This window comes from Mastigoproctus giganteus, chromosome 2 (genome assembly GCF_048544385.1).
Source record: "Mastigoproctus giganteus isolate SK-2022 chromosome 2, ASM4854438v1, whole genome shotgun sequence".
NCBI classification, from domain to species: domain Eukaryota; kingdom Metazoa; phylum Arthropoda; class Arachnida; order Uropygi; family Thelyphonidae; genus Mastigoproctus; species Mastigoproctus giganteus.
In genome coordinates this window covers 171040814-171058070 of record NC_143576.1, presented here as the reverse complement: position 1 = coordinate 171058070, position 17257 = coordinate 171040814, and the positions used below count along the sequence as shown (strand labels likewise).

Sequence of the window (17257 nt, the reverse complement as noted above, 5' to 3'; positions counted from 1 at the left end):
TGAAATCATTAAAAGCATTAAATATTAAGAGTGACGATCCAAAAGAGTTTCTTAAAATGATATGTAACAATAATATAATAAATGGAGTTCCAAATGTTGCAAAAGCACTGAATTTTTTTGACTCTTCCACTTTCTGTTTCAACTGGTGAAAGATCTTTTTCTAAATTAAAGATCATTAAAAATTATTTAAAGTGACCTTGCAATAATTTCTGTAGAAAATACAGGGTGTCTCAAAAATACACAGCATAACTTCAGGAATGAGTTCCTCATCTGTAGACAATAAAAATATTTTATATCAACATAGTTCCGGAAATGCTTGGTTTCCGAGTTTTGAAGGTCTGTTATGATACTTAATGAAGTATTATGGAGTTATACTTCATAACTGTTTTGCCATTATTACATCACTTGGGTACCTACCCACCCACCGAAGAAGGGCCAAATAGCCCTGAAACGGTGCCGTCGGGTGGTGGTGGTGGTATCCAATGAGAATAAGTAACAACAGTCTTCTCCCTTAGGCGAAGCGTTACTTATTCAAAGTAGTTCAATGTCATGGCAACTTGTTGTGAAGGTATTCACAATATGAGATATAACTTAAAGGATGCCGCTTTTGTAAATAATTTGCTAATCTAAAATTGGCTGAGTACTAATATGATGCAGTTGCACTAATTTGTACATTGTTTCCTACTTTAAATGGTGTATTTTTTAAATTAAAACACAGGTGCACATACCTCCTAGGAACCACAAATAGTAAATTCATATGAATTTTTATTCTCTAAGAGTTATATTATGTTATATTATGCCCTACAATTAGAAAATTAGTTATGATAAAACATAATTAATAGAAAAATGTATTGAACTCTTGTAATAGTAATCGTGGCATGTGATGCAAGAAAGCAAGTGTATGAGCTTATGTAGCATCAGCCAAAAAAAAAAAAAATTCACACAACTATTTCCTCTAAATGTTTGTCCAGTTCCTCCTTAAATTTATTTAACCTATCAACTTCCACAACGACAGATGGAAGTTTGTTCCAGCAATTAACCACCTGCTGGCTAAAGGCAAATTTCCGCACATCTATTCTACAGCTGTCTTTCCTCAATTTGAATTTATGCTCCATTAGGTTCGTAATCTGAACAATGGAAGAATCCCATCAGAATTCAGCGTGCTCAATCCATTCAAGGAGTTATACGCCTCAATCAGATCACCACACAGGTGCCTAGTCTCCAGCCGCTGCAATTTGCAGAACTTGAGCCTCTCTTTTGGTAAGAGGATCCCTTCATTCCCCTCACCAACCTTGTTGCCCTTCTCTGCACACGCTCAAGCAAATCTACATCCTCCCTAAAATGAGACCTCCAGACCTGTATGCAGTAATCAAGGCGTGGCCTGACCATTGCCTTATACAGAGGGACAATCACCTCCTTTTCCCTGCTAGCAAAATTTCTATATATCATTGACAAAACTCCATGACCTGCTCTGGCAGCCTGTCTGCATTGCTCAGAAAACTTCCTATCTGACTGCACAATTATTCCCAGGTCTTTTTCATTTTCTACCATCCTAAGTGTAGTACCACACAGTTGTTAACGTTCCTCTGGGGTTATTTCTACCCATATGCAGTACTTTGCATTTGTCAATGTTAAAATTCAGTTGTCACTTCTCAGCCCATATACCCAAATTTTCTAGATCCTATTGCAGTAGCACACAGCCATTACTGTCATTAACAACCCTGCCAATCTTTCTGTCATCTGCAAACTTCGACACTAAGCCTGATATACCTTCATCAATATCATTGATAAATATACAAAACAACAGTAGACCCAACACTGAACCCTGTGGGACTCCACTAATAACATTAGTCCACAAAACCCATTGATTACCACCCTCTGTCTTCTCCCACTCAACCATCTTTTTATCCATTGTAGAAACTTACCCTTAATACCATTCTGCTCCAATTTGTACAGTAGTCTTACATGCACAACAGTGTCAAAAGCTTTCCTGAAATCCAAATATATGATATCAAAATTATTTTTTGAATCCAGTTCCTTTGTAACCACATCATAATATCCTATCAAATTTGTCACACAAGACTTTCCCTTAACAAACCCATGTTGTGTCTGAATTATTGCTGCAGTCTTGTCTGGATGATCCTGCAATGCATCTTTAACCAGTGACTCCATTATTTTACCCTGAACAGAAGTTAAACTAACTGGTCTGTAATTGCTCATGTCACCCTTCGATCCCCCTTTGAGAATTGGGGATACATTTGCACATCTCCAGTCCATAGGGACCTCCCCTTAGTCCAAGGATGCTCTCATAATTATGGTTAAGGGTTTGCTTACTTCCTTTGCCACCTCCTTTAATATAACTGGATAGATCCCATCCACCCCAGTGCCTTTCTTATGTTTAACTTCAACAATTTCTCCTCCACTTTGCTCTCAGCTATTACAAAATCATTAAGCACCCTGCTACAATTTGATAACCTTCTGGCATTTTCAATCCTTAATAACTCCTCATGTGTGAATATCGATGTAAAATACTCATTCAGTTTGAAGAATGTATGCAGTGAGAATAGAACCCTGAAGCGCAATAATAATTTTACTGGAGTTTAATTCAGTTTACCAGTTAAAATAAAGCCTAGAAATTCAAGAGCGTACAAAGTTCATCACATGGAAATTTATTAAAATTTTGTTAAATATTGTTTTAATCAAAATTAATTTTTGGAGGAAATATGAAAATGCCCATTAAGCAGCAAGAAAATACATTTACACAATAATACCTTCATTGATGATTTCTTAATATGTTATCTCAGTCATAAATATGGATTGAAATCTGCAAAAATTACAATTGTATATTCAAAATGAATGAAAATGTTTACTTAAGTTTGATTATAACTGCATTTTTTGTAAGAGAGTCAATACAATAGCATTGCTTAAAGATATTATTAAATAGATTTCTAACTATAAAAGTTCTAATCTGAATAAACATCTCAAAATTATTCTATTACTAATCTTCAGTCCGATTTTTGCTGTCTTTTTCTTAGGCAGTAATGTAGATCTCGAGCACACTTCAATATGGTTATTGGTCAAGGCAATGCTAACCCAAAATCTTATTTTTTCGACTAACTTTCAGCTTCTTTTGCATTAAGGTGAAGGAGCCGAAACTAAAAATTTGACGACAAAAATAGAAATATTTGTGGAATTTTTTTTAAAATGATGCATGTTGGGAATCTCACATGCATCATTTTGTAAAATGTTGCATGTGAGATTCCCAATAATAATTTAATTCTACAAAACAAAATTATGCTGCAAAGTGAAAAATCGAATTTTACGTTTATTATTTTGGAAACGCGTAATTTTCTTCTGGGGTTGAAAACGAGAATAGGTTTACTGGGAACTCCTAGTGAGTAGAAATAAAGTTTACTGTATTTCTCTACGTCAAACGATTTTTAAAATAGAACAGGGGACAGACAGACAGAAGGACACATCAGGAATTATTATAGGATAGGGTTATTATGTAGTTTTATGTATTAGTTTCAATAAAAATGTAATTTAAATTTGTGTCACTGTGTTCATATTACTAGTAAAAACAAAGTTTTTAGGAAAAGGTTTTCCTTTTAAAAGTATGATGTAAAGGGGTGCCAAATACTTGTTGTATGTAGGCAGCCAAGGAACCAGGAATGGCCCTGCCCATAGTACAGAAAATCCATTAGCAGAAAATGTTGTTTTTATGCAAATTTCATGACACAAGGGGAAATATGGCCAATATGTGCCTGTCAGAATCACTATGTTCATTTTTATGATTTATAGATATATCAAAGTGTATCTATTATTCTAAGGTGTTAAATATATATAAAGAGCTCACTTAGGTTTGCTTTGTCACTAAGTATATGAAAGAGGGTTAGAGGAGCTTGCAAGTTTGCTAATGATTGGAAGGAATTGGTTCGAATGACTGAACATAAATTTTTTTTATTCTGCGGAGTTTATTGCACAGTTGGTTCCTCCAAAGTTGTTTCCAAATGGAAGTATATTTGGTATGAAATACATCCCTATAATCTGTAAATGGTACAAACTGAAAGTTATCTTGTATGTTAAGATCTGGATTATTTTGCAGCTTGGGCTGCATGGTTATTTCCTGGGATTCCAACATGGCTGGGAATCCAACAGATAGACACTTGTTTTCTTGCTTTATGCTTAATATATATATATATATATATATATATATTAAGCATATCTTAAAAAACAACTCTGAGTTGTTTTTTAAGATGCTGAATCAAGGAATTTGAGGAATATTTGCTATTCTGTAGAGCTGTTACTGCACTAAGGGAGTCAATATAGATTAGAGCAGGTAGAAGTTGGTGCTCGGTAATATCATCCAGTACTAATATAATTCTGCTGTGAAAAACTGCAAACATGAGCAAGGAGACAGATATAGTATATTATGGTAAAACTACTGCAGCACCTACTGAGTTATTCAATTTTGATCCATCCATGTTAGTCTGATGACTGTTTCTATTTTCAAAACTGTGCAGTGCATGGAGCTTCTGTATAACAATTGGAGAGATCTCTTTTTTATTCCTGTTTGTAAGATGCGATATGGACAAAGGCACAGTCGGCATCCAAGGAGGTTCTGAGTTTATATCTACTGCAGAAATGTGCTGGAAATGTATTTCCCAAACTTCAGTTAAGTGTCTGAGATGCAGTCCTACTGGTTTATTTTCATTTGCCTCGCAATCATAATTACTCGTCCATAGTGGATTGTGAATAATGGACCAATTTGGATATGATGGCTGACTGTATATTTTTGCCGCATACATGCACAGTAGATAATCTCGTCGAAGGTGTACATGCTCCTTCTTGCTGAAGCATATACAGGAGATCCATAATCCAAACAAGATCTAATCAAAGTTTTATATAATTGTAGTAATATGTACTTGTCGGCTCCCCAGGCCATTCAGGATATTGTGCGCAAGATTTTAAGTTGAGAGGCAACTAGTTCGAAGTCTTAGTATATGTTCAGGAAAGTTTAGTTTTCTATCTAATGTTAAGCCTAAAACGGAGAAATTTTGAACAGGTAGAGCAATTTTATTTAAGAATAAAACTGGTTCAGAATGAAGACCACTCATTTTACAGAAATGTATAACAGCTGATTTTTTCTCAGATATTCTATATCCATTATTTTTAGTCCATTTTGTTTATGAATAATTGGAGCTGTCATTCAATTGTGTTCATTCTTTGTGATTGAAATGAAATGGAAAGATCATCTGCGTACATATATATTTCCAGTGAAGGTGGTATAACCTTTGTGGTATTGTTCACCCACAGTACAAACAGGATGGCACTTAATACTGAGCCCTTCCTGTTGTATATATATTGTAGGTATATTATCATACCTGAAATGTTCTGTCAGTAAGGAATTTTTCTATAAATTGTGGAAGTTGTCCTCTTTATTCTAACTGAAATAGATCTCGTATGATTCCGAATCTCCATGTTGCGGCAAAAGCTTTTTCAAGATCTAGATTTACCATCACTATATGCTGCTTTCTTATAAATAAGTTTCTAATATTTGTTTCAACTTTGATATGTAGATAAAGTGTTGATCTATTTTTCCTAAATCCAAATTGGTGGGGTGATAAAACATTCTCCTTTTCTAGCAACCATGCAAGTCTATTGTGCACCATTAGTTCAAGGATTTTTCCTAAGCAGCTGGTCAGTGAAATAAGGTGATAATTATATGTATAGGAAGAATCTTTTCCGGGTTTGGGAAATGCAAGAACAATTGCATGCCGCCATATGGATGGATACAGGTTGTTCAGAAAAATTCTATTATATAGAGCTAGTAGGATATCCAGACAATCAGAGTTTAGGTGTTGTATCATAGTATAATAAATGCCATCGAGACCTGGTGTGCTATTAGGCAATTTTGTAATGGTTTTAAGTAATTCCTCTTTTAGGAAAGGTAGATTATAGGAATGAGATGTCTTGGTAGAGAAATTCAACTTACTCCGTTCAGCTTGCTCTTTATATTTTTGAAAATCAGTGCTGTAGCTTGTAACTACTGATGCAGAAGCAAAAAGATTCAGCCAGAATTTCTGATATCTTGTCTGTTGTAGGAACATCCTGTCCTTTCCAATGGAAGATTGGAGATTGTATGCTTGGATATCTTCCACTTAAAATCCGAATTTTTTTCCACACCAAACCAGGACTCGAGTTCCTAGTAAGTGTGGAAGCAAACATGATCCAAGAATTTTTCTTTGCCTTTTTCTGAATTCTCCTCACTTCGGCTTTGGCTTTTTTATATGCAATCAAATTGAGGGTAGTTAGATATTTCCAGAATCCATTCCACGCACGATTTGTGTTTTGTTTTTGCCATCGCACATTCTGCATTCCACCAAGAGTTGTAACACTTATTTGAGTTTTTGTAGCTTTCGAAGCTTCTAGCAGATGACTGGTGATATATATGACAGCATCATCTATTCACAATGTTACATTAATACATAATGTAACATTGTGAATAGATAAAAATACATAAAGATGTGAATACATAAAAAAAAAAAAAAAAACATCATCTATTGGTAACACTTCTATTAATTGCTTATCCAGCTTGATTAATTGCATATATTTACTCCAATTAGCTTTTTTTAAAATTCCATACTGTTCTGGTTTCTTCTGTAAGAGTCGATTGTGTCTTTATGGAACATAGTATGTTCCATACAGACACAATCGACATCGGAAAATGATCATTGTTGTAAGGATCATTTAATACGAACCATTCTATACTGGGATAAATTGATGGAGAACATAGTGTTAAGTCTATTGCAGAAGTGATACCTGTAGTCAAACTTATATAAGTGTGAGATCTGGAATTCAGTTGTTGATCATCTAGAAAAGTTTCGATTAAGTTACTTCTACTGTCCGTGTGAGAAGATCCCACAGATGATGATGGGCATTCATATTTCCCACAAGGCAATAGGGAGGTTGAAGCTGCATAGTAAGATCATTTAATTCCCATCTGAAGAGGGAAATATTTGGTGGAAGATAAAGAGATGAAATTGTGATAGAAATTCCTCACTGCTACTGTTTCTAAGTTGGTTTTTAATGTTTTTTGCTTAGCTGGTATATTAGTATTCACCAAAATTGCCACTCCTCCTTTGGCAGTTCTGTTATCATTTCTGTCTCTCCGGAAAAGTGTACAGTTTTGAAATGTGGGTGAAGATTGAGGTGTTAGATGGGTCTCCTGAAGCAAATGCAGACCGGTTTATACTGCTGAATAATATCTTTTATTTCATCCAATTTTCCACATAAACCATGACAGTTCCATTGTATAATAATATACTAGCAGGAAATGATTACACAGTGTTTGGAAGATGAAGAAATGGGTTGCAGTTATTTAAAGCTAAACACTAACTTTAATTTCAGGAAAAGAAACTATAACATTTTAAGATGCTATGTTTAGATAGAAATGGAATTGTGAAGGATTGATTGATTGATTGGTTGAGTTTTATTGACGCATCATCAGCAACTTAGGCTATAATGCGCCAAAACCTTGTCAAAAAAATAAGTAAAACTTTCAGTGACCTAATGAATTAGGTCACTAAGTCAGGGTATAAAAACAAGTATAAACTGTAAAAGACAAATACCAGTAAACAAGTAACAGTAGTAAATCTTAAAATAATAAGATTTTTTTAAATATGAGTAAAAAGGTTTACTGATTTTAGGAAGCTAAAAATAGCAGACACATGGTCATTGTCGGATAAAATCTGACTGAGTATATACGGCTCATTCAGATGGTTAAAAGCGGTAAAACAAGCATTTCTAAAACTGGTACAGTCACATAAAATATGTTGAATGGATAAAATGGTGTCGCACTGCTCGCACATAGGAGGGTCATCAGCCCTCAGCAAAAAGGAGTGTGTAATATGACAGTGTCCTATGCGGAGCCGAGCAAGAACAACTTCCTCTTTGCGATCCCTGCGTAAGCTGGACCGCCAAGGATGGATCACAGGCTTAATTCGACATAGTTTGTTTGTAGTAATCAGTCGATGCCACGAATATTGCCACTGAGATTGTAAATTATTACGGATCACTTGTCTGTAGTCTGTATAGGGGACTAGCAGGCCAAATCGTCAGGGCTGCCGATTTGGCTGCAGTGTCAGCCAAATCATTTCCTCTAATCCTGATGTGACTGGGGATCCAGCAGAAGTGGATATCGAATCCACTTACATAGAGGCTGTATATTATCTGCTGGATTCGGGACAGGGTTCGATGATCAGTGTGTGACGTCGCTGATAAAGCCTGTAGTGCACTCACTGAATCGGCATATATAATACACCGTTGATAACAGTGTTTTCTTATGTGATCTAGAGCTAACTCTATGGCATGCAGCTCTGCAGTGTAAATGCTGCAGTCAACGGGTATCTGCTCTGATATGGTATTATTTGGAAAGACAGCAGCAGATCCCACATACGATTCTGACTTCAAGCCATCTGTGTAAACTGGCAAGAAGTCAGAATGTTCTGCACAGTGTTGTGAATAGAGCTGAAGGTAGACAGAAACTGGAGTATTAGACTTCGTCGCAGTCTTGAGCGAGAAGTCACATGCTGGTGTTTGTGCATGCCAGGGTGGAAGGGGCTCCTTTGGTGATCGAGCAACCTTGTCTACCGAGATGTTAAGCTCATTGAGTAGCTCTTGAACACGAATGCCGAATGGGCGATTGGCGGTCCATCATGTGTTATAAAGATTTTCCCATCGTGGCTTGAAAACGGATGTCCACGTGGGATGGTCTGGCAGGGACTTCAGCTTGAAGGCATATTGTAGAGACAACTGCATTTGTCAAAGCGACAAGGATGGTTCATTTGCTTCGACATACAGACTTTGGACAGGTGATGTTCTGAATGCACCAGTAGCGATACGAATGGCTTGGTGATGGATGGGATCAAGCCAACGAACAGCGCTATTTCTGGCAGATGCATACACCTGAGACCCATAATCTAATTTTGAGCGTACAAGTGCACGTTATAGACGTAGTAGAGTGCATCGGTCTGCACCCCAAGAGGTAGAAGAGAGAGAGCGGAGGATGTTAAGCCCTCTCGTGTGCTTTGTACGTAGCTGACGAATGTGTTGAATAAATGTCAACTTTTTGTCAAAAAAGAGTCCCAGGAATTTCACCCCTGATACAACTGGAATGGTGTTTTGTCCAAGTCGTAATTCAGGCTCGGGGTGGAGGTTACGTTTGCGACAAAAATGGACGCAAACGGTCTTCTCCGGTGAGACCCTGAAACCATTGGCCATGGCCCAGGTGTTAAGATGGTCAATAGCTTGTTGCAGTTGTCTCTCAATAACCCTCATATTGCATGATTGAGAGAATATGCTGAAGTCATCGACATAGAGTGCACTGTTTATAAAAGTTGTTCAGAAATAGAATTTATTTTAATGGCAAAAAGCGTAACACTTAAGACAGATCCTTGTGGTACCCCCTCCTCTTGGCAAAAAGGCCGCGAAAGGGAGGATCCTACACGAACTTGGAAATAACAGCAGGATAAAAAATTTTTAATAAAAATGGGAAGGTGGCCTCTCAGACCGAAGTTGTAAAGGTCTTTTAAAATACCAAATCTCCAAGTTGTGTCGTAGAATTGTGAAGGATACACAACATGGTTTTGTTAAGGGAAAATTGTGCTTAAGTAACCTGGTTAACTATTTTGACACAGTTATTCATGAGATGGATGTGGGAAATAATTTCAACATTTTTAATTAGATTTTAGCAAAGCATTTGAATCAATCTCTCATGAGTGGTTGTAGTATAAACTGGAGCATACGGAATTCATGAGTAAGATTCCCAAATGGATCACAAGTAGCTATAGGGCAGGGGAGATTATTATTATTATTGGCCATATGGTGCAAAACCCTAGGTTTGCCAAGCCCATACTCACCAAATGATGTGAAGATTAAGAGAGTAGTTAATAATTGGTGCCAAGCAGCATTCCTTCAAGATGAAAAAGTGACGGCTATGTTTTAATGAAGCAAAATACAAGGTCTTACACTTTGGGAGCAACTCCAGAATAACTTGCACAATGTTGGGATCAAATTCAGAAGAAAGTTATTTGGGGGTTATAATATGAATGGACATGAAGTCCTCTGAGCAGCAGTGTTCTAATGATGATTTATCAAACATCTGCATGTAGGGATGTCATAATTCCATTGTACAAGGTAATAGTAAGACTATACTTGGAATACTGTTTCCAAGTATGGAGACCATATTAAAAAAAAAAAAAAAAAACACTAAGCTTCTTGAAAGGGTCCAAGGATAGGCAACCCACTTGGTCAGGTTTGCAAAAGTGCACCCTTATGAGGCACCTTAGAGGGGATCCAATTGAGGTCTAACAGGCTCTGAGAGGAGATAGTAAAATTAAGGAAAATTTTCACTGTTTAAATGATTTCAGAACTAGGAGCAATAATAATAATAACTCAAATTACAGGGAAGGAGATTTAGACTAGTGGGTAATTATTAAGTAGTTAGGGAGATTTTAATTACTAGAATAAGTTGCCTTCATGGTTAGTTGAGGCTGATAGCTTGAGGAAATCCAAAGATCAGCTAGATAGTTATGTATATGCAGAGGGAAACACATAGATAGTTTAATTTCTATTTTATTTTCTATTTTTTGGCCAGTGTTGCAAATGCTTGCTTGCTTCCTTGTGCTATATTACTAATACTCATTTTCACCTTAGTCCCTTGCTTGTGAATTGGCAAGGCATTTGCACTTCTCCAAATTCCTATTGGTATTAGTCAGGCCAAATAGTGCAAGGAAGCAAGCTTACTGCATCAACACAAAAAAATTCGCCCACAATTTTCCCTGTTATATAGTGTTTTTTTGTTGATTTTGGATTAATATCCTGAGGACTGGACTGTCATGGAAGCCAAAGTAAGTCTCCTTAAAATGTAGTTCTGTAAAGTTCTAACAAGTATACTTCTGCATGATTACTGGAAAGCACCCAATTTAATAGATAATTTTAAAGCCATAGCATTTTACATTCATTTATATACTCTTTATATATTTATTACATATTCATGCACTTGTTTTCTTACTTAACAGAACTGACACGCAAATTTTCCACCTCTCGTAATTATGAAGAGCTGAAGCAGATATGGACAGACTGGAGGAGTTCAACAGGAAAATCATACCGTGACAAATACATAAGGTACATTGAACTGACAAATGAAGCTGCGCAGCTTAATGGTGAGTTGAGTTCACTATTCAAATTGACTCTCCCACCACATTCTGTTTGGAGAGATCTGGGTTAAAATCTTATTGCAGACTAATATTCTTAAAGGTTCAGTTGGGATTGCAATAAGCTGCTATGAGACAGTGCAGGCCTCCCTCCCCATTAGTTATTTTAGTTGTTTAGCCTGCCCAACTTTAAGAGGTTTGTTGTAGACAGTCTTCTAGGTATCACAGCTCGGCCTTGCTATCTGGGAGTCTAAAAACTGATGGAGCTGATATTCAGGCAGCCCCCCCCCCCACTCTTGAGTCAAGTGGGCCAAATTTCACAAAGTCCAATCATTCTGCAATAACAAAATCCCTTGCATGCATCTTCACAATGGTAGAACCGCTGGTAACCCTGGATATATCTCCATGTTCAAGTTCAGAAACATTGCACCTAGTATGTTAGTGGTGACCACCTAGGTGTAAACCAACGTAAGCACAGGTCAAATTGTGGCATCCACATCACACAGAGGAATAGCTGATCCTCAACTGGCAATGTGCAATATTTTATTTTGCAATATTTTAAATTGCCTTTGCTTTAAATATAATTTTTTTGTTTTCAAAGAAATTTGAAAGTGTTTCTATAAATTTCATTGTCAAGTTATTTCCAAAATATTCATTATACCTTACTTGCAATATGAATTCTTTGTTAATGATATTACTAACAGATGAAGCTGAAGAAAGAATTTATCTTAGAAATCTGTTTAAAAATTAGCATTAGTAGAGGCATATGATGCAAGAAAGCAATCTTATACAGCATCAGGGAAGGGGGGTGGGGAAAAACCTTTCCCATTTCACCCATCTATTCAGTCCAAATGTTTGTCTAGTTCTGCCTTGAATTTATTTAGGCTGTCAACTTCCACAACTTTTTTCAACTTTCTTCTGATTTATTTTCTGCTTTATTAGTTTAAATTTACATATTAACTTATTTTCTAGAGTAGCTTTATATTCCTATTTACGGTACTTAAGTTTAAAGTAACTTAGATAGAGATTTTGTAGGTATTACTTAGTATCGGAAAGGGTATCAAATCCACGTGTTTACCATTCATAAAGAGCCGCCATTGTTACGGGAAAATTAATCAGTAAAATCTATTAATCTTGTCAAACTTCATTGGCAATTAAATTGTACTTTTAACTATACATATAACCACTTAGGTTATGTAACATAAATAATTAGTAAAAATAAATAATTAATACATAACTTTATACGGAAGTTATATAAAGGGATTTCGTAGATAACACTCGTTACTGAAACATAAATATAGCGTTATAACTGTGTTGGGATACAAGTTTAGGATTTAATTTTATACTCAAATTGAAATTTTATTGAAAGTAAATCGAAATCATGACTCAAACCAGAGCAGCAAAGCAAAAGGCTCAAGCTAATGGGAATGCTGTGGCTCAGGGGGATAACTGAGGAGGGCAGTTGCCCTCTGAATCACAGCCTTCTAAGATGCATTATTTGCTTGATGTTTGCGGAGCAGTCAGGTGTGGAACATGATACTGCCATGGGGGATGTCTTTGTATGTGCGCGATGCAAGGAGTGTAAGGAAATCAGGCGACAACTCAGCGTTGTTATGGGCCTATATGAGAGCTTGAAGGACAGGGTGGATGCCCTCGAAGGATTACAAGTGAGGGGTCCGTCAAGCTCTCAGCTGCCCACACCAATGCCAGAGCTTGCACTTGGACATCGCGCAACACAGCAGCAACCTCCAAGGCAGAATGCACTGGTCCCAAAGGAACTAGTAGTTGTTGGTGACTCTATTGTCAGGGAAACGGGAAACATGCTTTGTAAAAAGGATAGGTGGAACAGGACCAGGGTATGTCTGCCAGGGGCAAAGGTTGATTATGTTGTACAGCGGATATCATCTTTTAAGGGCACAAAAGGTGATATAGTTGTACACGTTGGCACTAATGATATTAAGAGTAGGAGACCGGCGGAATTACTTAACAAGTACAGGTCAATGATGAAAAAAATCCGTGAATTAGGGTTGAATTTGACAGTGTCTGCAATTCTGCCCAGACACGATAGGAGGGAGTATATGATGAGAGCCCTGTCGATCAATTCGGCCCTGGAAAGATTGTGCAGGGCTGAAGGGGTAGAATTTTTTTTCAGTCTGGTCTGTACTTGTTAACAGGAGAGACTGCTTCTACAGGGATGGGATACACTTAAATAGAAAGGGTGCAAGAATGTTTGCTCTTGCTATCGAGGCAGTGTTAGGTGGGTCAGAAAACTGCTAGATTGGGGGGGATACAAGGACTAATAGATTAATAGTAGCCACTGGCAGAGGAGAAAGTGATTCTTGCACTGCTTCTATTGGAATGAGCAGCATCCTGGAAAATAAGATGCAGGATATTTCAGAGACTGCTGGGAATCATGGGGGTACAAGTAAACACATGGGTTGTGTTAGGATGGCTAAGAGGAAGAGCAGGTGCAGGTATGCTTGCGTGTACACCATGCTAGGAGTTTAGTAAATAAATTTGATGAATTTGAGCTAGTGCTCAAAACATCAAAGGCAGATATTGTTGAGATTTCAGAGACGTGGTGTCACACAGATATAAGGAATGCCGAACTGGAATTTGGGGAGTATAGTGTCTACAGAAAGGATAGGAAGGGAGGAGGGGTTATGCTATTAGTTAAGAAACACATAAAATCCAAGGAAGTGAAGGCAGTCGACATCGCTGGATAGTGCAGTGTTGAGTCAGTTTGGTGTGACATAAGCATTGGGAGATCAAAATTGAGAGTAGGAGTGTGCTATAGGCCTAATGACTCTGATGAGTATAATAAGAAACTGTACAGAGAAATAGAGTGGGCCAGTAAATCAGAGAGCCTTATAATGGTGGATTTTAATTTCCCAGATATTGACTGGAATTTGGGGGCTGGTCACTCACACACTAGCAAGGCTTTTGGGGATTTATTGGATGATTGTTTTCTACATCAGCATGTTCGGGAGGCAAACCTTGATTTGATTATCAGTAGTGATTCTTCATACATTAAGAATCTGCAGAAAAATGAACCACTAGGTGGCAGTGAACACAGTGTTCTAAAGTGGGAGTTACTCAAAAGAGGTAACTACCATTAGGGGTAAATGGAAGGGTTATTGCTTTCATAAAGGCGACTACGATGGACTGAGACAGTATATAAATTCTATACAGTGGAACCAACTGATGATGTTACCAACAGCAAATTCAAAATGGGAAGCATTCAAAGAACTTATCTTGGTAGCTACTAGGCTTTACATACCAACTAAGAAATATTGTTCAAGGTTTAGGCCTAAATGGATGTCAGATGAACTAATGAGGCATATGGCAGAGAAGAAAAATGCATGGGATACATACAAATTAACACATGACACAGAAGCCTATGATAGATACAAGTTGATCTGTAACCAAGTTACAAAGGAGGTTAGGCAGGCGAAGGCAGATTACGAGAGATCCTTGGCAAGTTATGCGAAGAAAAACAGCAAAGAATTCTTTACTTATGTAAACTCTAGAAGGAAGGGGATGAATCAGATTGGTCCACTTGATATCGATGGGTCAACTGTTGATGACCCTGCTCAGGTAGCTAACAAACTAAATGAATATTTTGCATCGACATTCACACATGAGGGGTTATTCAGCGAGGGGAATGCCAGAGGTGTATTCAACTCTAGCAGTAAGCTAGAGAATCTTGTAATAACTGAGAGTAAAGTGGAGGAGAAATTGTTGAAGATAAACACAAGAAAGGCACCTGGGGTGGATGGGATCAATCCAGTTATATTAAAGGAGGCAGCAAAGGAAGAAAGCAAACTCTTAGCCATAATTATGAGAGCTGCCTTGGACTCAGGGGAGGCACCCATGGACTGGAGATGTGCAAATGTCCCCAATTCACAATGGAGGATCAAAGGCTGACGTAAGTAATTATAGACCTGTGAGTTTAACTTCTGTTCCAGGAAAATTAATGGAGGCACTGGTTAAAGAAGCACTGCAGGATCATCTAGACAAGACTTCAGTTATAGCTCGGACACAGCATGGTTTTGTTAAGGGGAAGTCTTGCCTGACCAATTTGATTGGATACTATGATGCAGTCACAAAAGAACTGGATGCAGGGAATAACTTTGATATTATATACTTGGATCTTAGAAAGGCTTTTGATACTGTTGCACATGGAAGACTGCTGCACAGATTGGAGCAGTGTGTGGCATTGGAGGCAAATTGCTGCTATGGATAAAGGGGTGTTTGAGGGGCAGAAGACAGAGAGTGGTAATCAATGGACACTGCTCATCGTGGACTAATGTTATTAGTGGGGTCCCTCAGGGTTCAGTATTGGGTCCATTATTGTTCTCTGTATTTATAAATGATATTGATGATGGTATATCAAGCTTAATGTCCAAGTTTGCAGACGATACGAAGGTTGGCAGGGTTGTCAAGGACACTACTGACACTATGCTGCTGCAACAGGATCTGGAAAGGTTGAGCAGATGGGCTGAGAGGTGGCAAATGAAGTTTAACATTGACAAATGTAAAGTACTACATATGGGAAATAGCAATCCCAGAGCAACGAATCAACTCTGTGGCAGTGGTAGAGAATGAAAGGGACCTGGGGGTGGTTTTGCAGGCAGATATGAAGTTCTCTGAGCAGTGCAGATGGGCTGCAAGAGTAGCTCATGGTGTATTGTCAATGATATATAGGAATTTTTCTATCAGGGATAAGGAGGTGATTATTCCCTTGTATAAGGTAATGGTCAGGCCACACCTAGAGTACTGTATACAGGCCTGGAGGCCTCATTTCAAGAAAATGTAGAGCTGCTGGAACGAGTACAGAGAAGGGCAACAAGATTAGTGAATGGAACAAAGGGGTGCTCTTACGAAGAAAGGCTTAAGTTTTGCAAATTACAGTGTCTGGAGACTAGTCACCAGCGAGGTGATCTGATAGAGGTGTACAAACCCTTGAATGGTTTGAGCATGCTCAATGCTGATGGGATTCTTCCTCTTGCTCAGAATAATCACCTGAGAGGGCATAAATTCAAATTGAGGAAAGACAGATGTTGGATAGATGTGCGGAAATTTGCCTTTGGCCAGCGGGTGGTTGGTAGGTGGAACAGACTTCCATCCCTTGTCGTGGAAGTTGATAGCCTAAATAAGTTTAAGGCTCAGCTGGACAGGTATTTCGAACGAACAGTGGGGTGAAGTGGAAGTGGTTATTTTTTATTTATTTATTTTACTTTATTTTTTTTTTTTTGGCTGATGCTGCATAAGCTTCTTTCTTGCATCAAATGCCTCTACTAATGCTAATGCTACAACGGCAGATAGGAAATTTGACACCATTCACCAATCTCTATACTCGTTCCAGCAGTTCTACATCCTTCTTAACATGAGGCATCCAGACTTGTATACAGTACCCAAGGTGTGGCCTGACTATTGCCTCATACAAGGGGATAATCGCCTCCTTATCCCTGTTAGAAAAATTCCTGTATATCATTGACAAGACACCATGGGCTACTCATGCAGACTCTGCACTGCTCAGAAAATTTCATATCTGACTGCACAATTCCCCCCAGGTCTTTTTCATTTTCCACTTCCCTGAATGTAGTACTGCTACCCATATGCAGTACTTTGCATTTGTCAAGGTTAAATATCAGTTGCCACTTCTCAGCCCATCTGCTCAACTTTTCTAGATCCTGTTGCAGTAGCATGCTCTCACTAACAACCCTGCCAACCTTTGTATTGTTTGCAAACTTGAACGTTAAGCCTGATATACCTTCATCAATATCATTAATAAATACAGAAAACAAAAACAGGTCCAATACCAAAACCTGGTGGATTCCACTGATAACATAAGATCATGAAGAGCAGTGTCCATTGATTACCACTCTCTGTCTTCTCATACTCACATCTCTTTATCCATAGCAGTAATTTTCCCTTAATGCCATACTATTCCAATTTGTATAGTAGTCTTCCATATGCAATAGTATCAAAAGCTTTCTGAAAATCCAAATATATGATATAAAAATTATTTTTTGCAT

At 37.7% G+C, this 17257-nt stretch overlaps 1 protein-coding gene across 1 annotated transcript in view; it reads left to right on the top strand.

The window, feature by feature from the left end:
- The window catches only part of LOC150089747 (angiotensin-converting enzyme-like), a 118190-nt gene that overhangs the window by 13274 nt on the left and 87659 nt on the right, over positions 1-17257 (top strand). Inside the window, 1 exon segment of the mRNA XM_090389642.1 lies at positions 11082-11225. Within this exon segment, the coding sequence (XP_090245768.1) occupies positions 11082-11225 (144 nt within the window).